Here is a 23,624-nt window from a genome sequence, read left to right on the forward strand (position 1 = left end):
TTTTACAGTTCAAATGAAATGAAGCTTTTCTTGCTTTGAGTTGTCGCGCTGTCTGTGACAGGGTCCCTATTCCGTATATTCTTTTTTATTCGCGAACGACGTGCCGGTATATTCAAACTTTGTGTTCCCACTGTTGAATATTCTCATACATACGAGTATCGAGATGCATTTGCAGATTACATTGTTCATTAATATCTGGTAGTAGATCTAACCAAACGAAATATTCAAGTTTTTATTGTGCTTGTAAATAAACTGCTCCCTCTTACTGTTTTGAGTTTACCTGTAAGCAGTGAAGCTTTTAGAAGTTGTTTCTGAAAGCTTCTATTCTGGACGTAATGGTAACGTTAACCGTACCGTTCTGTCTTGAGAGTAGGTATTTAGATATTTTTTTTTTAATTATAAAGAAAATATTTACACACAAAATAAAGTTGGTTAATTTACTTTCTAATAATTCAGTATTCGGCAGTATCGTTATCAATCTATCATCATCAACCCATATTCGGCTCACTGCTGAGCTCGAGTCTCCTCTCAGAATGAGAGGGGTTAGGCCAAATAGTCCACCACACTGGCTCAATGTTGATAATTAAGAAAATTCTCAGGTGTGAAGGTTTCCTAACGATGTTTTACCTTCAGCTTTTGAGACACGTGATATTTAATTTCTTAAAATGCAGAGGTCATATCAACTGACCTATCACAGAGATCAGCCTATACCGTCATAGAGATATTTTATCAAAATAATTTATGTACTTAGTTTCTTTTTTTTTAGTTATTTACTTAAAATGTGGTAAACTATCTGAAAAAATATTGCAAAGTATAAAATAAATCTGGATATTATTTGATCGGACGATATATCAAAAGAATGGGACATATCGGAAAAACAAAGCCCGACCAAATATCCAATGGAAAATCAATCCATCAAGCACGATAAAAAATGTTGGGGAAACTTAATATCGTTTTATGGCTCGGAAGGATTTGTCGTACTTATCGGGATATGATTGAATTTCAGCCATTTTTATTTTGTAGGACACCGTAATCGAAAAGCTCCGTTGGTTCAGTGGTTAGCCTATGCGGCTTCGGATTATTATATCCTAGGTTCGATTCGTGGTTGGACCAAAACATATATCAACATTTTGTTGTCCAGCCACGATTAATTTACATTTTTCTTACGTTAAAGAAGTTTTCAGTGGTTATCAATTTGGAATTTAAAAAGTCGATGGATTTTCCCGTATGTTTCGGGGGTTTAAGCGGTTAAGTTGTTATTCCCGGTCATTGGAATTTCAACATAATTTCCCAATAGTGATTCGCCCTACGTAATTCATGTTTCTGTGGGAACGCAGATATGTAATACAGCATATGTTACGCTGATAATCCAAAAGTCCGTTGGTGAAGAATTTTTTAATCGGTTCATTGGTTTAAAATATTATGTGAAAGCGTAACAAATATATCAAACAAACTTACATTTAATTTTATTAGAATGAAAGAAGATGTTAATAGCTGTAACTTTAATATATTTATTATTTATCTGTTTCCATCTTCTTTGTAGGATCATTTTTTTCTCTTAATTGGTTTCAGATTCGTCTAGGATCTACAATAGTTTAATTTCTGATTCTCTGTCTACGGTTTCCGAACTATGTTTAATTGACAATTTGACACTGACACTTGACAGACTATAAGCCGCCGCCGTGCTTGACAGTTGACATTGACAGTAGATCCAAAATAAATAAAAATTACAAAAATGAAAAATACAAATTCACAAATTAAATAATAAAACAAGAGACTATAATACTTTGTTTGCTTAAAGAAAATTAATTTATGCAGCTCTCTATCCGTACAGGTAACGAAAACGATTAACTTGTGAGTGATTAGTATTTTAAGATTATTGCCTTAATCTACATTTTTATTAATTTCCCTTTTTGTAGTTATCCTTTCAAGACAAATGAGTAACACAACAGGGGTTATAGCTAATTCTATACGCAATAAACTACAGATTGCGTTACAAGCGAAGCATATGGAAGTTATAAATGAGTCATATATGCACAATGTACCAAAAGGCGCGGAAACTCATTTCAAAGTCGTCGTAGTATCTGATAAGTTCGATGGTTTAGCCTTAATCAAGGTAAGTTCCATATACACTCCTGTCAAACAAAAACCCAAAAATTATGTAACTGTAACTATGCAACTGGTTTCTAAATCTTTAATCTATTTATTAAGGTTCAAAAGTAAGTTCCTTCTAAAATACCTTAATGATCATTATCATTTGCCTATAATGGCTCAACACAGGGTAAACTATCCATAATGGTGAGAAGCCATCATTTCACTCCAATTAGGGTTAGAAGACTTAGGTTTATAATAATAACTAGCAGACCTGGTCAAGCCTTCGCTTTGACTTATGTGCACTTCTTTTCCTATCCCTACCCTGACCCTACCCTAGCCTTACCCCTTGACTCTTAAATATTTGTCTGGGAAATAGAAAAGGGTTGTTTTTATGGTTTTTCTTGCAATTATTCTTATTTTTCTCATCTTTAAACCTTCCCTATACCTCCATGAACTTTTCAAAACCAAGATAGGATAAATCCGTTCAGCCATTCTCAAGTTTTACCAATTAATTTTTATATATATAGATTATTGACTAGGTCATGTTTTATCTTATGTTAATCATAATAACCTGGTGTTTGTTTATGGCATGGGGATATAACACCACTTTCCTACTTATAGCTGCTAACTTTGAATTGATGGGAAGAGAGAGATATCCAATATTTCCAAAATGTATAATTATGGTCACAATCATGGTAAAGCAGCAATCCTTATGATGGCTTGACAGCTGTAGGTGCACAAAAAGCTTGAAAATAAGCTGTTGGTATCACAAAAAGTATTTTAAAATAAAGATATAGGAGGTGACTTCAAATAGGTGCATGTTGTCGCTGACATTTAAAATCTTGTATTGTGCTTCTCTGAATCTTGTAAAATGATACAGTTTCTAGTAATCAGAGCAATCAGGAAGCATATAATTGCTAGGTTAATAATATTGAAGTGTTATTTGTTTAGAAAATAAAATATCTATTCTACCAATACATTTTTGCATATAACAATTATATGTATATTAGCAAAGAATTTACTTTTACTTACATTTATAATTCTTGTTATTGAATTTGTTGCAACTTCCTAAAAGAAGACACAACAATAAATAAATAAAACATAGATGCCTATTTTCAAAGTTATCTGATATATTGAAATTACCAATATTCACTGTGTATGCTCATAAGACTAATTTAATTAGTAACCATACTTTCATACTTTTTTATATATGGTATGGTATTTTTTTATTGCAGAGACATAGGATGGTGAATGACTTATTGAAGGAAGAGTTACAAAATGGTGTCCACGCCTTGTCCATTGTCGCCAAAACGCCGCAGCAGTGGGAAACAAGTGACCAAGTTATAGAGAGCAGTCCAAATTGTAGGGGCGGCTTTGGGAAATAAGTTGTTAAGTTTATTAAGTTAACAGTGGCGTAACTACAGGATGGCAAGCAGTGGCTTGCATTTCATAGATTAAAAAAGGCATTGCCTACCTTAAGGATCCTGCATAGAAGAAGGAATTTTTGAATTTGTTCAATTTGTTTGTGCTTACCCTAGTTAAAAACCACTGGTAGCGGAACTGACACTGAAAAAAATTTGTAATGAAGGTTTTTGTGTCTCATCAAATTAAAACGCTATGTAGTCAAATAAATAAAACATAATGAAGTAAACCTTTGTATTGTTGGTTCAGAACATAGATATAATGTTCAGAACATAAGTGAGTCACAGCACCATTTTTGATTCAATAATGCAGTTGCAGTACTGTATAATAATGCAAAAATACACTGCCTACCCTGAAGACTCATAACCAACCTATATTAGAGAAGGAATTCTCCATTTTGTACAATTATTCACAGAGCCCTACCCAAACACCTTAGATACGTCACTGATAGTTACGCCACTGGTTCTTACTCTTATTTTGTAAATAGATAAAGGGCTACCTACCTATTAACATTTATTTTTTATCCTAGTAAAAAAAATTGTATTATAATGAAATAATCCCACTTCTGAATTTGCTTGCATCTCTCATGTCCTCCGTTATGTTGCACAATCAGCCATGAAATAGTAGTATGTTATTCTTAAATGTAGCAGTAATAACTACTAATAAATATCTCTATTATTGTCATTACAATAAAAAAAAATTTAAATAGAAATTTAGCAACACTAACAACAAATATATTTTATTATGTCTTCAAAAGAGTTGCTTTTAAAAAAGTTTACCATACATCATTTCACCCAACTGATTGGCGACTTGTCTGTTTTATTTAAAATAGCTGTTTCTGTTGAAAATAAACTATTGTGATCTGTTTGAATATATTTTTATTTACTTAACACTACCTGTACACAACACATAATTTTAAATCTTGTAAAACACAATACTAGATCTTTTAAGACCGACACATACAAGCTTCACATTGCATAAAAAATAAAACACGAAGAATACGCCTTACGCCCAAGGGTGGCAAAGAAGCAGCTATCCCATGCCAGAGATTCAATAAAAATGTAGTCACAATTAGAAATCATCATCACTAGGTCTCATAAAAAAAAAGGAAATAGTCCATTTTTTTATGAGAGGTACATTTTGTGTCCCACATAGTTGTATAATGTACTGTGTGTAACTTGTTGTATTTCCCATGGACTATTCAAAACCAGGAGTGCGACTAATGTGTATCGGCCTTTATTAATACTTATTTATTTTATTTTTCTTATACATAATCTTTCTCTTAAAATCCTTATACGTGAACATCTTTATGTACACCAGGTACATAATTATATAAAACAAGATTTTTAGATACATCTGCAATATCAGGTTATGTTTCCTACACATGATTTACTTTAGCTGTGTCAGTTAAACCCTATGAATAACTAAATCTAAAACTACTTTTTTAATCCACTCATTTAACACCAGTCAATGTCCTCAGTCCGCACAAGATAAGACAGCACGAGCCAGTATTAATTAATTTATTATTATTATTGTATCAGAAGTAACACCGGCCTCTGTCCTCAGTCCGCACGAGATCAGACGCGAGCCGGTGTCAGTTGTATCAGGGGTGTAACTCCTCACACTGGCGCGCTCTGCGCACAACACCGGCCGCTGTCCTCAGTCCGCACGAGATCAGACGCGAGCCGGTGTCAGTTGTATCAGGGGTGTAACTCCTCACACTGGCGCGCTCTGCGCACAACCCCGGCCGCTGTCCTCAGTCCGCACGAGATCAGACGCGAGCCGGTGTCAGTTGTATCAGGGGTGTAACTCCTCACACTGGCGCGCTCTGCGCACAACACCGGCCGCTGTCCTCAGTCCGCACGAGATCAGACGCGAGCCGGTGTCAGTTGTATGAGGGGTGTAACTCCTCACACTGGCGCGCTCTGCGCACAACACCGGCCGCTGTCCTCAGTCCGCACGAGATCAGACGCGAGCCGGTGTCAGTTGTATCAGGGGTGTAACTCCTCACACTGGCGCGCTCTGCGCACAACACCGGCCATTGTCCTCAGTCCGCACGAGATTAGACGCGAGCCGGTGTCAGTTGTATGAGGGGTGTAACTCCTCACACTGGCGCGCTCTGCGCACAACACCGGCCGCTGTCCTCAGTCCGCACGAGATCAGACGCGAGCCGGTGTCAGTTGTATCATGGGTGTAACTCCTCACACTGGCGCGCTCTGCGCACAACACCGGCCATTGTCTTCAGTCCGCACGAGATCAGACGCGAGCCGGTGTCAGTTGTATCAGGGGTGTAACTCCTCACACTGGCGCGCTCTGCGCACAACACCGGCCATTGTCCTCAGTCCGCACGAGATCAGACGCGAGCCGGTGTCAGTTGTATCAGGGGTGTAACTCCTCACACTGGCGCGCTCTGCGCACAACACCGGCCATTGTCCTCAGTCCGCACGAGATCAGACGCGAGCCGGTGTCAGTTGTATAAGGGGTGTAACTCCTCACACTGGCGCGCTCTGCGCACAACACCGGCCGCTGTCCTCAGTCCGCACGAGATCAGACGCGAGCCGGTGTCAGTTGTATCAGGGGTGTAACTCCTCACACTGGCGCGCTCTGCGCACAACACCGGCCGCTGTCCTCAGTCCGCACGAGATCAGACGCGAGCCGGTGTCAGTTGTATCAGGGGTGTAACTCCTCACACTGGCGCGCTCTGCGCACAACACCGGCCGCTGTCCTCAGTCCGCACGAGATCAGACGCGAGCCGGTGTTAGTTGTATCAGAGGTGTAACTCCTCACACTGGCGCGCTCTGCGCACAACACCGGCCATTGTCCTCAGTCCGCACGAGATCAGACGCGAGCCGGTGTCAGTTGTATCAGGGGTGTAACTCCTCACACTGGCGCGCTCTGCGCACAACACCGGCCGCTGTCCTCAGTCCGCACGAGATCAGACGCGAGCCGGTGTCAGTTGTATCAGGGGTGTAACTCCTCACACTGGCGCGCTCTGCGCACAACACCGGCCGCTGTCCTCAGTCCGCACGAGATCAGACGCGAGCCGGTGTCAGTTGTATCAGGGGTGTAACTCCTCACACTGGCGCGCTCTGCGCACAACACCGGCCGCTGTCCTCAGTCCGCACGAGATCAGACGCGAGCCGGTGTTAGTTGTATCAGAGGTTGAACGTGTCAAGTCGCAGTTTGCCCTCGTTTTCAGAAAGGAACAGCAGGTCCGCCATCGTCTGCTCGCAAATGGCCTCTTCGGCCTTCTCCGACATCTGAAAAAATTAAAAATATTTTCCTATAATGATTTCATTATTTTAAAGTCACTCAAAATTAACCTTTTGAGAATACGCCATACTGGGTTTTAAATGACGTCATTTAGATCCACTTAGTAACCATAGCAAAGCCTGACCTACTAACCGGAGCGAGGGAGCGTAGCGGAGAAACGGAGTAATGCGGAGCGGAGTTGCGTACTGTGTCTGTCCACCGGAGAAGAGCGAGACTGCGGAGCAGAGTTGCAGACTATGTTTCTAATTTATTTAATCCCGCTCAGTTTCCCCGCTCTGCTTACCGGTTTCATATGAATTTTTAAACTAGCTTGCAAGTCACTTAAGAGGAACGGAGATTCGTGCAATAATATTTCTCCGTTTCTCGGCTTCGCTGCCTCGCTCCGCTTCGGTGGGCTGGCAGCCTTGGACCCGTACACAGCAATGCTGCTTAGCTGAAAAACCTAGCATACGTACCGGGCGGTAGTTGTAGTCGGCGGGCGGCGGGAACTTGAAGTTGGGCCCGAAGTTGACGCTCACGGTGCTGTTGCGGTGCAGAGACACCGTCGGGTAGTAGCAGCCCTGGAGAACATAAGCTAGTTATGGAAGGTTTTTTTATTCTTTAGTTAGACCTTTTTTAGTTACTTAGTTTTATTAGTTAGCCCTTGACTGATCACAATCTCACCTGATAGTGGTGATGCAGTCTAAGATGGAAGCGGGCTAACTATGTTAAAACAATTAAAATAATAATAGGCATACAGGCCGACCTTGCCTAATCTATCCCTCTGTCTTATTATACGGTTGTGTGTGCGTGCGTGTGTTCGTTTGAGTTTGTGCGTGCGAGCGCGTTTGTCTGCGTGCGTGCGTGTGTGTGCGTGCGAATGTGTGTGCGTGCGTGCGAGCGCGTGTGTGCGTGCGTCTGCGTGCGTGCGTGCGTGTGTGTGTGTGTGTGTGTATGAGTGCGTGCGTGTGCGTGCGTCCGTGTGTGTGATTCTGCGACGTAAATCAAATTAGAATTGAATATCTTACTTGATAGACGTCTGTAAAGGCGGCGCCCTGGCAGACGCCGTTCTTGAAGTACAGTATCTGGCTCCCGGGCAGCAGCTTCAGGTTGTTGAGCGACTCCTGGATGTTGTCCTTGTCCTCGTAGTACAGGTGGCTCTTGAACTTCACCAGCGGCTGTGGGGAATTTCGTCATCATCATCATTCGACTTTATGATCCACTGCTGCTAAACCATATTATGCTTCTCCTATAGAAGTACCATGTAAGTTTTGTTTTTGCACACCTGAGAATTTTCTTAATTTTCTATGTGTGTGAAGTCTGCCAATCCGCATTGGGCTAGCGTGGTGGACTATAACCCCTCTCATTCTGAGGGAGAAGGAGACTCGTACTCAACAGTGAGCCGAATATGGATTATTAATGATGATGATGACAGAAGTACACAAGGTGAAGGTATATAAGAATATCACTCGATAAAAGTGTACATACAAGAGTTGCAATGACAAGGGTCAACAATCGAAGCGGTACCAAAAAAAGTAAAGTTGTTACTAGGACAAAGCTGCAGTAATCTCACCCGGCAAATACCGCCATTATTTTCGTTACGGAATTTCTTGATTCGGTCGCTGCGCTCAAAGCCCCTGACAAAAACCTATGAAAATGCTTAAAAAGTAATCTCACCCGGTCCTTGTACGTGTTGGGCGTGTACTTGGTGCTGGCGCTGTCGGGCAGCACCACGAGGAAGCCCAGCGTGTCGCCTTCGCCGTAGCCCGCGCTGTAGTGCTTGCCGCGAGACTCGTGGAACCTGACAACAGTGGACCTTCGTCAACAAACGTGGAACATTTTATCCAATGATTAATATACCTTTGGGATAACAAAGGACATTAATTTGTGAACTTAACCAATAAATAGCAAAGTGTGCTTTAGACCACACGACCGAAGTAAAACTTCTTTCTAAAACAAAAAATAAAGCGCCACCTAATAGCCTCAGGTATAACTACATCGCTAGAGGTTCCCTTAGGCTGAAAAAGCCTCAACCCCGGGAGGGGTTGGAAGAGAGAACCGGGGGAGCAAGGTCCCCCGCGACGCACCCGGGCAAGGAGGCATAGCCTTGAAGCCCGTACCCCCACCTGATTTTTTTATAAGGATGACCTGCCTGCTGAATTGTAGAAAAAGGGATTGTTTCAGTTCAGTTCTCTAAGGACGTTATTCTTGTAGTTTAAAATAAAAAATAGTTTCGCTATTCCTGTGGGTATGGCAGCACGCATCGCCCGATACATGCTGCCATATCTACACAAAGATACGCAATACAAAGAATATTTAAACGTGAACTCAATCAAGAGAGCCGTGATAGCCCAGTGGATATAACCTCTGCCACCGATTCCGGAAGGTGTGGGTTCGAATCCGGTCCGGAGCATGCACCGGGGCACGGGGCACTTTTCAGTTGTGTTAAGAAATTAAATATCACGTGTCTCAATCTGTGAAGGAAAACATCGTGAGGAAACCTGCGTACCAGAGAATTATCTTAATTATCTGCGTGTGTGAAGTCTGCCAATCCGCATTGGGCCAGCGTGGTGGACTATTGGGCTAACCCCTCTCATTCTGAGAGGATACTCGAGCTCGTGAACAGTGAGTCGCATATGGGTTGTTAACGTGACGTAAACTCATTCAAATCAATCAAATCTAAATGCTATAGATGTCACCTGGTCCCCTTCCGACTGCGCCAAGAGTAGCCGAACTTGTCGTAGCCCAGCGGCGCCTGCAGGTTGGCGTAGCGCCGCCCCCAGCCCAGCCGCGTGGCCGCGCCCTCGGGCATCTCCTCCACCGTCGCCTCCCAGTACCACGTGCCGCGAGACACTCCTGACACCATAAATATTTTTTTTTAATTTGGCGCTCTTTGATCTCACAAATTCCTGAAAGTATCTGTTAGGCATAGCGCTGGTAATTGGGTTCTAGGGTTTGAAGAGAATTTCTACTTTCTAATTAATAAAATAATAATGCTATTACCAGTCAGCCTAACTGTCATTGGCTGGTTTTTATACATGGCCTAGGCCAGTGTCGGGCAGCATTCACACCGTCCAATGCGGAAAAATCCAGCCCTGCGAATGACAAACCCACATGCCCAGCGTGGTAATTATATGGGCACAAACTTTATGGATACAGCCAAAACAAAACAACCCCGGTGGCCCAGTTATACCCGGTTTTGGTAGCGATTGTGACAAGGAATGTCAAGAATCTCCAAGGGAAATTTCGCTGCTAACGCCGACGACTAGACCTGGCAACATTTAACGACCGACGAATCCGAGGCTAACGCAGCGGGCGATGGAGCGATTTATGCTTGGAGTTTCTCTGCGTGATAGAATCAGAAATGAGGAGATCCGCAGACGAACCAAAGTCACTGACATAGCTCAGCGAGTCGCGAAGCTGTAGTGCCAGGGCACATAGTTCGAAGAGTCGATAGGGTCCCAAGGTGCTGGAATGGCGAACCCGCACCGGAAAGTGCAGTGTTGGTCGACTAAGTGGACCGAGGACAACGAGCGAGTTGCAGGGGGCCGCTGTATGCTAGCAGCTCGAGACCGTTTTGTTAAGAAGTCCATGCAAGAGACCTATGTCCCGCTGTGGACGTCCATCAGCTGATAATGATGATGAATTAGTACTTCTGGAACTTGGCGGAACAGAAATGGCACAGACACGTAGTGTAGTGCATCCAAGGTTATTATTATTATTATTATTAGGCAAGTCGTTAGATGCCCTCACCGTGCGTGGCGCGCACCATGCAGTAGCCCTTCTCGCCGGTGACCGCGAGCCGGTCCTCCGCGATCTTGAGCTGCGGCGCGCGGTCATGCAGCGCCAGCAGCACTATGCCGGGGCACAGCGAGCGGTACAGCCAGCCCGGGATGGGCTTGCCGCTCCATTCGTTGCTTTCGTCAAACTCCTGGACAATAAATAATACGAGCTCCAGCATCCTACTAATATTATAAACGCGAAAGTTTGTATGGATGTTTGGATGTATGTTTGGATGTGTTTACTCTTTAACGCCGCTACTACTGAAGCGATTTGGCTGAAATTTGGAATGGAAATAGATTTTACTTTGGATTAACACATACATAGACTAGTACTTTTTATCCCGAAAAAATCCATGGTTTCCAGAGATTTGCGAAAACTGACGATTTTGATGATGTGAATGTTTGTTACTCTACTGAACCGAATCAGCTGAAATTTGGTATTAATGATAAATGATGGTTGCCTAGTTAAATTGCGGCCGGATAGTATTAAATGTATATTTTTTCTATATATTTAGTCTCGTTTCCTCATGGGTAATTAAAAAACACTAGTTCATAAAATTTACCCAAAAGGATTGAAAAAGTAAAGGTAGCCAGATAACAGCTAAGTTATGTTATTTATACATTTCTATTTCCGGATCTTAGACCAAACATCCAGGGCTAGGCCTTCTTCACTTCGGATGTTCGAAAGCTAGTGGACATTTTGGGGTAGGTATTTGAAGCAAATTCAACTTGCAAAAAATAATACTCCTAATACTCCTCAGTCAGGCCCCAGTTCTGTGTTAGGGTAGTATAGGAGAGGTACTGGCCAAGTTTTTAACTTGACTTAAATACCTACTCAAAAATATCCACCAGCTCTCGGACCATATGAAATTATGTAAGAGAGCGGCCGGCTAGCAGTACCTAAGCGTCCGTATCGAACGGCAACTCGATATACGGTACGTATACGCGGATTTAAGTTCTCAAAATGTTCACAAGCTAAGCGAAGAGCAACTTGAAAGTCAAATTAGCTTAGCAGTGATCTTGAAAATTCCGTGGAATTATACTCAAATCTGTTCAGCTGTATTAAATTAAATCAAACATCTTTTCTAACTTCAAATTGAAAATGAGTTGTATATTAGACAAGGATGTCTTCAATGGTCCTGGAATGTTGAGCTCTGACCTCTGACCAGCCTGTAAAGTAGAGAAGTAGACAAGCAGAAAAACATAGTGGAATATCTATACTAATATTATAAAGCTGAAGAGTTTGTTTGTTTTCTTGATTGAACGCGCTAATCTCAGGAACTACTGGTCCGATTTGAAAAAATCTTTCAGTGTTAAATAGTCTATTTATCGAGGAAGGCTATAGGCTATAAATTATCCCTTTACTCCTACGGGAACGAGAACCACGCGGGTGAAACCACGCGGCGTCAGCTAGTCTAAAATATTCAGTCAAAAACATATTTTTTACTAAATGACGAGCCTAGAGTAAATACCATTAGGAGAACCGCCAGGTAGATAAACATACAACTAGGAGTAGTAAGAAAATTGAGAAATAAACAGTATAATAATGTTGATGTAAATTACCTGTCGAAATGGTGCATGAGGGTCGGGTTCAGCCAGTATGTACCGGTACCCGTCCTTGTTGAAGGGGTGCTCGGTCGGGTAGCCGTGCGAGGGTAACTTGAGCGCGCCCACGTCCGCTGAGCGCCCCTTCTTGCCCACGGGGGCGCTCGTCTCAACGCCCACCGCTGGGCGCCGCTTGCCTTGGCGCCCTTTCACGTTTCCGCCTAGTGGGACTAGAACAAATACAATAAATACAGGTAAAATACAGTTACATTCATCTATAGTTACACGGTTAAGTGGTCCGACACAACACCGAAAGGCCATGGATTGAATAGCTGGGCTATTGTCGTACCCTCTCCACATCAATCTTTACGACTCGTTGGAGGAGTAAAGAATATTATAGTAGGAGTCACATTTAAAACATAACAAATATTTTCATCATCAGCCTGTATCCGTCCACTGTTGGACATAGGCCTTTCCGAGAGCGAGCCTCGATCACACAAGATCCTCCGCCTTCGTCATCCAATCAATTCCCACTGCCTTCTTAATGTCGTCGGACCATCTGGCTGGAGGACGACCTACAAAGCGTTTGCTGGTACGTGGTCTACACTCCTGAAAAGTTTGGTCAAACAGCCGGTCGGCGACGCGACGCTGCAAGGATTAGAGCAGTCGTGATGTACAGATGAGATAGCTCTTTACTTCTTCTAAGGCTTTAATACTTCTAATACGATAACAATACAGTATTACCTAGCCTGATTTAGGACTCGAAACTAGGAACTCGTGATACAAAACCACAAAGGCTTACAACTTATTGCTATAAAAAATCTCTACTAGGCAACTCCTGACGAGAGGACTTGCAAAGAAAGAGCGGGAAGGTGCAATACATTACTGAATTCGAATTGCTTGTACGCGCTAATCCTGTCTTAGACACAAAAAGCTATTATGCTATTGACGGCACATTTTGGCATATCAACATACGAGGCATATCCGAAGTATTATCATGGATCATGGAGAGAAATCGGATGTTAGAAGACCGAGGGTAAGCTACCATACAAATATTAGGTATGACTAGTCCGGAACGTATTTTCACGGAGAAGTATTTGTTCAGCTCGAACGCAGTGCATAAATGGTGCCAATGGCGCATTTACTTTGCCGCCAGTAGGCTATAAGTACGAGTAGGTAGGTACATAGTACCTACATGTAAAGTACATTACTTAGCCTGCTGGTAAATGCGTCACTGGGTGGTGCATTGCATAGTTATATAGGTACATGACCGGTTTTAAAGTAAATAAAAAATCTAGGAACATAGGGGAAAGTAAAAACACATACTGTAAGGGCATTTAAACCTCGATGAATAATGAAAAGCGTTGATCATGGTACTCCTGATACCAAAAATTGTTTTATCAGAAACTATATTATTAATCTCTTCTTATAAGTAATGGAATTTCTCTATTTTTTTTCACTTATTTGTTAGTTTGAAATTGCTGATTTATTATATAGTGACGTTTCGATCACATTTTTTAAATAGAAATTGCAAGAACTGCAAGGATTCGATAAGGTTACATATGTTACGTTCATAATGTTTTCGGCCAGTTCGTTGCACACATGATCAGTCTATTTTTTTAACCAACTTTTTTACAAGTTACGGAAAAATATGAGTATTTTAAACTGCACGGACGGTCACTACAGTTATTTCTATTGATTTTATTAGAAATATCGATAAAATAAAACTTTAAAGTTTAAATTGAAAGTCTGTAGCGTGGGTACTATATTTGATTTTGTTATTACAATTTTTTTTTAATTTGACTCCATTTCGAATTAGGGATTCGTTTGTGTGGGTTTATAATATAAATTTCAAGTGTCGCTTCCCCTCTTTGCTTGTATATGGATACGTGAAAAAAAAGAAGTTATAAACTAATATAAATATAATGAAATTAAAAATATAGTTATTACACTCTAGTCATTAAAAAATTGTTGACCAATCAAAAACCATCAAAGACGATAGACAGACATATTTAGTATAACTACTGAACCATTATACTGTTGGCTTATAAGCATTAGATATTATATATATTTATGTACTATAAGTATTCCTTTTTGTGTTGTTGTAGATGTTAGCTAACAAATTAATCCAAGTATTGTATCATAGATAAACTGATAAATTAATTTAACCTGTCAACCTCCAATTTCCTCCACTGTTGTTTTCTCCAAACTACGGGACATTGGCAAAGTAAATTGTGCTGTCTTGGCATAAACAAAAGCCATTAAATTAAAGAAGAAGAACCATGTACTGTGGCCAGACACGCACTTGACTTGATGATTTTTGTTTTTGTAATATATGTAGGGCTCAGACCAATTATTGTAGAGGACCTGCCTCGCTAGACATTACTTTTCTGTCAAAGTATATGATGAACGATCTAATGCGATTATAAAAACTGTCTCTATAGTATCGATGTTAAATAGTTGTAATCGTGTTCGTTGGTTAAAGAGCTCCGTAAAAATACCTTTTTGTGTAATTGAATTGTGTAAAAAACGGGCAAAAACTTGTAGTTTAGTATAAGATATATACAAAATCTAAGCTCATTTTCCTCAGAAAATGACAGACAATTTTGTTCGTTACTATGAATGCGATACAGGTCCTTCTATAATTGGTCTGAGATGTAGGGAAATGCTAAAGCAAAAGAAAAATCAATATTGGGAATTTTGTATAAGAACGTTCGTCTTATTAGGTAACACGAATTTCACCGGTCAGCTAGTCTTCTATAAATAGTTGACTATGCATTTTATGAACAACAACCATTCTCTGCTATAGCAAAAGAAACCTATAAAAGGTTACTGTTAAGGCTCTTTCTCACTGTCCAATGTACTCATAATACGAGAGTAAAAATCGAAATCTTTGAATCAATTTACGTTGAACTTTCATCATTATGGTGGTGGACCGTATCATATAGGGATCAGCTTAGGATCTTAGCGCGTTGGTCGATCGTGTTGCTAACCTATAATGATAGTTAGTCATACATAATAATCTGTCTACCTACACTATACTAAAGCCATACTCGACGAATACTGTTTACCAACAAACAAATTAAAAATGAGGGTATAAATCGCTAGTCATTTCACACCTAACAATAATTATAATTAACTTGTTCTTAAATTAATGAAAATAAATTTGATTAATAAGCTTAAAACAATTAGATATAGTTCTTATATTTAGAATAATATTTTATAAGAAAACAATACATAATTTTAAATGAAAAAGTTATGAAATGACATCCGTTTTCTACCCTCATTTCTAATTTGTTTGTTAGTAAACAGTACTCTTCGAGTATGGCTTTAGTATAGATAGATTATTATGTATGACTATAACTATTTATGTAAGTCTGCACATATAAATATTGGATAGAAGCAGGCGTTACTTTGCGGAAGTTCATCATGATTATATAATGATTTATTTATTTTGCTATCATCCGTCGCATGGGTTCGCCGAATTTTCGCGGATGATAGCAAAATAAATAAATCATTATATAATAATGCACATATATTTTACACAGAGATTAGATATACAACTAGGTCATTAAGACACATCTTTGATTGCATCGAACGATTCAATGGGGTGCGGCTAGTGTATTGCTATTATCTTCGTGGCGTTACCTGATTTGTGGTTCCAGCTGAAAATCAGCGTTACGTGTCCTAATTCAAATGGTCACGTAGCATTATGCTGAGCCGGGGCCATTTTCTGGGTTATGCCACACATCGCAGGGTATTGTCCTGGATGACCTAGTGAACTGGAGATATTATGATTCTTATTGGAGTGGTTAGATGCCGCATGTACATCACTACACTATATGTTCCCGTATTAAAAACGTGTCTAGACTTATCACAATAGACAATGTAACTTTAAAGAGTTGTTTGAAGTTTTGCGTTATCTAGGCTTTTGATGACACTACGTCGCAATTTGTAGTACCTAATATCTAGTTGCACTGAGACAACCGTGTACATTCTGTATCAATAGAAAACTGTTTACGTATTACCAGATCAATAAAAATGACAACGCCATTATCGTGTCGGCCAGTGAAAAAGGCCTTAATAACATCTACTGAAAAAGTTTTCATTGCATTTCACGATATATTTTTAGACGCAAAAAGGAGATCTCTAGACTCTAAGTACATGTACACTTATAGCAATGTGTTATTACAGTGAAATTGACTAGACTACGCAGTGAACAAGCAGTAGTTCGTTCCCTATTTGGCTGTTATTGTGAGGTCGATATCTAGCCAAGTCGTTTACGTAATCATTTATTCGCTTACAATGTAAATTAATTAGCATTTACCTACATTTTTACACTTATATACTTAGAAACCAAATTTTTGTATAGCACGGATTATAATTACCACATCAATAGACACAATTAATCTATTAAAGTATAGTAGTTACAGCGTGTTGTAGAAATTAATGTCTCTATACTAAAGGCTATAATATTGGTAGGTAGGTACAATAAAATATAGGCCGATATACTCATAATTATAAAGGTAAGAGTAAAAATTCCCGGAAATAGGTTATGTAGCTAGAAAAAGCTGATTTTTACAATACAAAAAGAAATGTTAATCACATACTAAAAATTACAATCTATCAATGCCAATTAGCGATAGCATCCATTGATAATGAACTACTGTTAAACACATAACCGTAAGCCAGTTACACAGTTCGCAATTTGCATACATTATACATTCACGGGGCAATTAAATTAAATCTAGTAAATCGCTCGCTCCGTACAAAAATATCATTACATTGTATCATACAGAATAAATATTTTTATTTTTAAAAAAAAAAGAAAAAGTATACTCACCATCCATGTCTAGTAAACACACTAGTGGCTTTGAACGTATACAAATTCTTAGTGTATTGATAAGATAACGTATTGGTCGACGTCCCAAATACAACATAATGCGCTGCGAACCAATCTATCGGAAACATCTACCCATAGTTTTCCTGTGACCGCGATAAAGACACATGCATACACAGAACAATTGATAATAACAACGAGGAGAAAAAAAAAAGTGTTTTCCAAAACTCACCAGCCATGAAGTTCAAGGTTGTAAATAATGTGGAATCGATAGAGAAATCGCAACGTGCCTATGTGAGAGTTAAAGTCGGAGTAACTCCTCTACGTGGCCGGTAGAGTGTGTGCGTGACGACTCTGTTTACAAACACCACCGTATACAGAACAATGTCATTATTGAGTGTAGAATTCGCGTCACAGCGCGTGTACTTACGCCGTTTTTAATGGAACCCGATATTATCTGCTAACTAGTTACTTCTTCCCGATGTATGAACGTTTGAGATCGGCGTGGTATGTGTAACCTAATTCATGCGCATTTGGCTACTATGTTTGCCAACGATATTGCACACTACAGATATGTTACATGCCTACAAAATCTATGTAAAAAGTGATCTGAATTTAGATACTCCACTGAGTAAGCATTTTTTCCCGATTTTATTTGCTAACTCCTTGGTATACTTCTTCCCGATGTATGAACGTTTGAGATCGGCGTGGTATGTGTAACCTAATTCATGCGCATTTAGCCACTGTGGTATAGCCAATGATATTGTACACTACAGATATGTTACGTGCCTACAAAATCTATGTAAAAAGTGATCTGAATTTAGCTACTCCACTAAACGCACACAATTTTGTGTGCATTACATATTTGTGTAAGAATTTTTTTTTATTACTAATTAGATCTTTTCCTGACTACCATTGTTTGTACCACATTGATGGTGGTTATAACCAGAGATGTGACTTATTTTAGATAAAGGTATCTGAAAAACAAGATACAAAATACGTATTTACATCTTGTATTTGAAATACTTTTTTTATTTTGTATCTTATATTTAGATACATTTTCCTAGTATTTTGAAGATACTTTATTCCCCAAGATATTTTTACTAAAATAAACTTTGCAATTTTTCTCTCCGAACACAACTGGACGCAGCGCGTCGTTTTAAAATTTAGTTGATATTTCAAAAAAAAAAGCCGGGAACCAAATTTTTGTTACCGACAATATCGTGAAAATTCTCTAATCTAACAAATATACTTAAGTTCAATAATAGCTCGCTGATAATGTAGCTTTCTATAGGTGAAATATTTTTAAAATTGGTACACTAGTCCAATTAACTTAAAATTACAAAAATTATTAAAATTACAAAAGTATTTTATCTTTAAAAAGTATTTGAAAATAGGTATTTTGTATCTAGTATTTTGATTGAAAAGCTTTTTTAAAGTATCTTGCATCTTGTATTTCAGATACTTTGTATGGGGTATCTTGTACATCACTGGTTATATAACATACTCGTAGTAGCTAACGTCTTTCGGTAGGTAACATTACTATTAAATCGATGGTAACTAATACATTTTCCGACGTCATTTTCACAAAACCCCATGTTATCTGCTAACAGTAAAAACTTCTTCCCGATGTACCTACGAATGTTTGAGATAGTGATAACAAACAAAATGAATAATAGATATTAATAACGCATTATGTTTGAGATAGTAGCGTGGGATGACATCTCAGACCAATTATAGAAGGACCTGTATCGCACTCATAGTCACGAACAAAATTGTCTGTCATTTTCTGAAGAAAACGAGCTTCGATTTGGTATATATCTTCTACTAAACTAGAAGTTATTGCCCGTTTTTTACACAATTCAATTACACAAAAAGGTATTTTTACGGAGCTCTTTAAACGACGAACACGATTACAACTATTTAACATCGATTCCATAGAGACAGTTTTTATAATCGCATTAGATCGTTGATCATATACTTTGACAGAAAAGTAACGTTTAGCGAGGCAGGTCCTATATAATAATTGGTCTCAGAATGACATTGATACTCTTAACATACCTACCTACTCGTAGTATTAGTAACTAAATCTTCGCTATAAAATTTTATGGTCCACGCACTTACTCTATGTCACTTTTGGAGGCCTATTATAAATAACGCATTATTTTTAACTTACTTAAAAAAAGGAGGAGGTTCTCAATTTTACGCATTTTTTATATACTTGTTACCTCATAACTTCGTAATTTCTTAACCATTTTTTTTATTTGAAAGCGTAACCTACTTCCAGATTGGTCCCATTTATTTTTCATGAAAATCGGTTCAGTAATTTTTTGTTAAGATGAAAATAACAAAATTGCCTGTACTGTGACACGTTCGTTACTTACTCGTATGCTAGGATACTAAAACCAAAAAAATTAAACAAAACAGCGCTAAAAGCTAATTTCCATATCTGTAACAAAATTATTTTTTTTTAACAAAAAAATCACCAAAATAAACTAAAAAGCGTAAAATAACATCGTATGTGCTACCTTCTGCACTCTTTGAAGGCGGTGCTAACACAGTGATGCATTAACTCAAACCGCGATTTAATCACGAAGTTTTAGGATTTTCAGACAGTTCTTTCCCGTGGTTCTTTCAGAAACGGCTTTAATTACAATCTATACTAATATTATAAAGCTGAAGAGTTTGTTTGTTTGTTTGATTGAACGCGCTAATCTCAGGAACTACTGGTCAGATTTGAAAAATTCTTTCAGTGTTAGATAACCCATTTATCGAGGAAAGCTATAGGCTATATATTATACTATAGGCCATATTCCTACGGGAACGGCATTATTAATAATTGGTAATAATTATGTTATCCTAATTATGTCAGAATAGTTGACTGTTATTTTTGGGTATTTGAAAAGAGAACTTAATCTCCTTAATTTAGAGTTGTTTATTATTTTTACTGACATACATATAAAGCAAAGCGTCCCATTTGTCACTGATGATCTTTTGTTTTTTCGAGAAAATCAAATTTATAGAAGGTAGGGTAGGGTAAGGGTAGAGGTACAGGTAGGGTAGGGGTAGTTGAAAGTTTACATCGAGTTTCACGCGGACGAAGTCGCGGGCATCCGCTAGTGTTATTATCAAATAATGCATAAAGTAATAAAAAATAACCGTTTGGTAGATTATTGTAGTGGTGGACACACCATTTTCATTGCTTTTTAATTTAAAATTTCAATTATACTGAACTTACCAGTAGCTATCCCCATATCAGTGACCTTCAGTTGCCCTTGCTTGATCATGGCTTCGTAGTTAGGCTTGATGCAAGTCAGCTCAGAGTTGAATAGTCCAAACATTGGGCCATGGTTTGCGTCTTCCTCGTATGTGAAGAGTACGTGAATGTCCTTTATCAGCGCTCGCTGGACTGTTGCATACCACGATTGGGTGACCCTAAATGAAATGATATATTAAATAAACACATTCAATAGGGTAGTTGACTCGTATCAAATTTAACATAATCAATATAATTTCACTTCTTTCAAAATCTGTGAAGTTTCACACTTTCACAGTTATTACCCTAAACCAGTTCAAGGATTTGTTCAATTCACTAGATTTGTTTAGGGAAAAGATAAAACTGTGTTGTTATATATCACGCATCGCGGCACGATCCAAACTGTGAAGCGGCTGCGTGAGTAAGGGCCCCGTAATAGTTGAATAAAATTCTTTTGGTATTTAAATAAAATTGTTAAATATGCTTTAATTTTTGGACAGCCTGGGCAAACTATTATTTCTTTGAATTTCTCCATATACTTCAAAATTCTTATAGCTTGGCAACTTCGTTCGTAACACCCCCGATGTTGCGCGCGGGGCGGAGGGGGCATGTATCAATGAAAGAAAAACCCACGACTGATGCACGTCAATTCCCTGCACGCACGATTTCACAACTGCGCAGTCTTTCCATCCGTCGCCCGCATATCTTGCGAGTGTTATCAACAAACTTACCAGACTATAGTATTGCTTTTGTTAAATTTTAGGTATTCCATCTCAGGCTCTTACTCTATAGGGATACACTATAATAATAATATGTTGTTTAAAAATAATATGGGATCATGGGATGGAAAGTAACATGTTGCACATAAAGTTAATGGACAAGTGGAGTTTACAGAAAATCTTAATAGCCACTGGTGTAACAGACATTTTTAAAAAGGTAAAAACATGTTGTAACATCCACAAAAAAAAATGGTCCAAATAGGTCATATAATGGTACCCCAAAGATGGAAAAAGAAGGCAAGGACGACCACACAAAAGTTGGGAAGAGAATCTGATGAAAGGATGGTGAAGAAAAGTTAGAGACCCAGCAGAGTGGCAAAGTTTGGAGGAGGCCTATGTCGAAGGACAACTGGACTGCTCTGGTGTAATAGAAACTAAGAAATAGTATTAGGTATAATATGTGTAATCAACAGTCAGAGATTTTTTTTTTTAAATTCATTACTATTGTGCAATCAGCTGCAACAGCTTTAAGCAAATTGCTTGTGGGTACTACATGGCATGTGTAGCTGACCTTCCATTGAAGGCTATGCTAATTTATTTTATTTGTTAATTTTTGTATTTCATTTGTACATTCTTATTATTTTGATTTTTTTTTTACATGAGATCCCATATGTAGGCGCGCTTTAGCCTTCTAACATCTATTGGATGACCGAGGGCAGTAGCAAGTTTGTTTTCATGGGTGTTTATGCGATTTTTATAGCACATTGATCTGAGTTCAACTTCTTCTTTTACTGTTTTTATGTCAAGATACTCATGTAGTTCCGATATCTTAGTGAACCATGGAGAATTTGTGATGGTTTTTAAAACTTTATTCTGAAATCTTTGTAGTATTTCCAAGTCAGAGAATAAAGGCTATTTTTTGTTTTATTTTATTTTTTAAATATAACTAATAAATTTTTTCAATCAAAAAATGTAATTTACCTTCGAGGCATAGTAGTCATAGCTTCCCAGTACTGGTCTATGTAGGGGATGATGTCTCTATCCTTGCTAAACATGGTCTTGGTGCTGCCGTCCTTGGAACTTTCCTGTTTCAAGTTTGCAATGGCAGTGAGACACATTTGAGGGAATGCTGCAACAAATCGGTCACATTCAATTAAATTTTGCCAGTCTGGATGTATGGAATTGAGCAGTGGAGAAGTTCTTACTACTAAGCTAAGAGCAACTCTTACTATATCTTTATACTGCTAGTGTGCACTAGATTTTTAACTAGGGTAAGCACTACATGATAGATGTGATAACCAAGTGGATATGACCTCTGCCTTCAATTCCGGAGGGTGTGGGTTCGAATGGGGCCCGGGGCATGCACCTCCAACTTTTCAGTTGTGTGTATTTTAAGAAATTAAATTTGATGTGTCTCAAACGGTGAAGTAAAACTAACGGAAATGAATTTCTTAATTCTCTGTGTGTGTGAAGTCTGCCAATCCGCATTGGGCCAGCGTGGTGGACTATTGGCCTAACCCCTCTCATTCTGAGAGGAGACTCGAGCTCAGCAGTGAGCAGTATATGGGTTGTTAAGAGCAGCACTTGTAAATTAACCCTAACATAAATCTTCCACTTCTACTAAAGCACTATATTGATAATAAGGTACTATACTTACTAGCTTGGTTCTTCTTATATGTCTCTAAACCGGTTTGTGAACAGTTCTTGCATATGAAAAGATAATTGGTCATGAAAGGCACCAGTTTGCCCAACTGGTAACCAATACACGACTCATGGTACCATCTATTGCACGAAGCACATAATAATTCTACAATATTGAGATTCCGATCTTTGCCACTGGTGAAAAAAAACAATCACATTTTAAATATAATTAATACAAAAAAAAAACTAATTTAATAAAAAAAAAATTAAGCGTTATATACCAATAACAATGCCCCTGTGACTCGCTCACTTGTTTGTTTTTATTTTTGTCGGCATTTTCCCCCGCTTTTTGAGATTCCGTCTGACTATTGGAGGCAATATCCATTTCAACACTTTTCCTTGCTGATTCCATATGTAAACAGAACTTTTAACTCTACGCAATAGCGTTTTAAGAAATAAACATTATGTTATCTTATAATTAGTTCCTCCTCCAGCAAAATAAATAACACGATTCAAGAAAAAGATTGCGAAAATTACGATTTACGATCACAAAGACGCGATGACATTTACCCACAAAAAGCAAGTTGATTTCAGTGTTACCAACTCACAGAAAAGCTCCTAAAAATCCTAAAATCATAACTCAAAGCAAAAATTCCCCATATAACATTTGTTTTTTAAACTCACATTCTTAATATTGAGTAATTGAATTAGATATTACGCATCCACAAGGAGAACAAATTGGTGGGGGTAAATAATTGCGTATCGCTTAACTTGATCGAGATCCGTTTGACAGCTCCATTTAAAGAAATATATGTCATGTCAAATCCTTAGGAAAATTACTGTCAATTTGACCATATGGAATTAATTTGCTGTCGAACGGATCCGATCAAGGTGCGAAATTATCCCCATTAGCAAATTACATCATCCAATAGGCTGACAATACTTTAGGCAACCATAGACATCATTCTATAACTTTTTATGAGTCAGTTGTCAGGTCCGTGGTTACTTTCTCTGTCTACGGGCTTATGACAAGATGACAAATGAGTAATGACAATCATTTGACGTTTGTGATG

At 38.8% G+C, this 23,624-nt stretch overlaps 2 protein-coding genes across 4 annotated transcripts; one reads left to right on the forward strand and one right to left on the reverse strand.

The window, feature by feature from the left end:
• Positions 1-1,673: 1,673 nt before the first annotated feature.
• On the forward strand, positions 1,674-4,383 carry LOC112053584 (bolA-like protein DDB_G0274169). The gene is made up of 3 exons (XM_024093046.2): positions 1,674-1,834; positions 1,920-2,116; positions 3,330-4,383. Exons 1-3 carry the CDS (start codon positions 1,813-1,815, stop codon positions 3,477-3,479), a joined length of 369 nt encoding a protein of 122 aa, XP_023948814.2. The 5' UTR covers positions 1,674-1,812; the 3' UTR covers positions 3,480-4,383.
• Positions 4,378-23,139, reverse strand: LOC112055048 (set1/Ash2 histone methyltransferase complex subunit ASH2). 3 transcript variants are annotated; one of them, XM_052884581.1, is made up of 11 exons: positions 22,833-23,139; positions 22,568-22,746; positions 21,892-22,039; positions 20,174-20,370; positions 12,114-12,325; positions 10,522-10,699; positions 9,468-9,624; positions 8,446-8,569; positions 7,797-7,946; positions 7,245-7,349; positions 4,378-6,776 (listed from the first exon to the last, which is right to left on the reverse strand). In XM_052884581.1, the coding sequence occupies exons 1-11, from the start codon at positions 22,961-22,963 to the stop codon at positions 6,672-6,674; spliced, it is 1,686 nt and encodes a 561-aa protein (XP_052740541.1). In that variant the 5' UTR covers positions 22,964-23,139; the 3' UTR covers positions 4,378-6,671. The 3 variants fall into 3 exon arrangements, with proteins under 3 accessions (XP_052740541.1, XP_023950802.1, XP_023950800.2); XM_024095034.2 differs by lacking the exons at positions 20,174-20,370; positions 21,892-22,039; positions 22,568-22,746; positions 22,833-23,139 and adding an exon at positions 17,168-17,305; XM_024095032.2 differs by lacking the exons at positions 20,174-20,370; positions 21,892-22,039; positions 22,568-22,746; positions 22,833-23,139 and adding an exon at positions 16,939-16,960.
• Positions 23,140-23,624: the final 485 nt, after the last annotated feature.

The sequence above is a fragment of the Bicyclus anynana genome, chromosome 12, assembly GCF_947172395.1.
Source record: "Bicyclus anynana chromosome 12, ilBicAnyn1.1, whole genome shotgun sequence".
In the NCBI taxonomy this organism is placed as follows: Eukaryota; Metazoa; Arthropoda; class Insecta; order Lepidoptera; family Nymphalidae; genus Bicyclus; species Bicyclus anynana.

Bases quoted from the DNA above. Each gene is read 5' to 3' on its own strand.
- LOC112055048 (XM_052884581.1), bottom strand. From the start codon at position 22,963: ATGGAATCAGCAAGGAAAAGTGTTGAAATGGATATTGCCTCCAATAGT. The intron at 10,700-12,113 runs GTAATTTACATC...TTTATTGTCCAG, and splicing joins CTCATGCACCATTTCGACAG to GAGTTTGACGAAAGCAACGA. The intron at 9,625-10,521 runs GTGAGGGCATCT...TTATGGTGTCAG, and splicing joins CATGGTGCGCGCCACGCACG to GAGTGTCTCGCGGCACGTGG.
- LOC112053584 (XM_024093046.2), top strand. From the start codon at position 1,813: ATGCAGCTCTCTATCCGTACAG. The intron at 1,835-1,919 runs GTAACGAAAACG...CCCTTTTTGTAG, and splicing joins GCAGCTCTCTATCCGTACAG to TTATCCTTTCAAGACAAATG. The intron at 2,117-3,329 runs GTAAGTTCCATA...TTTTTATTGCAG, and splicing joins ATGGTTTAGCCTTAATCAAG to AGACATAGGATGGTGAATGA.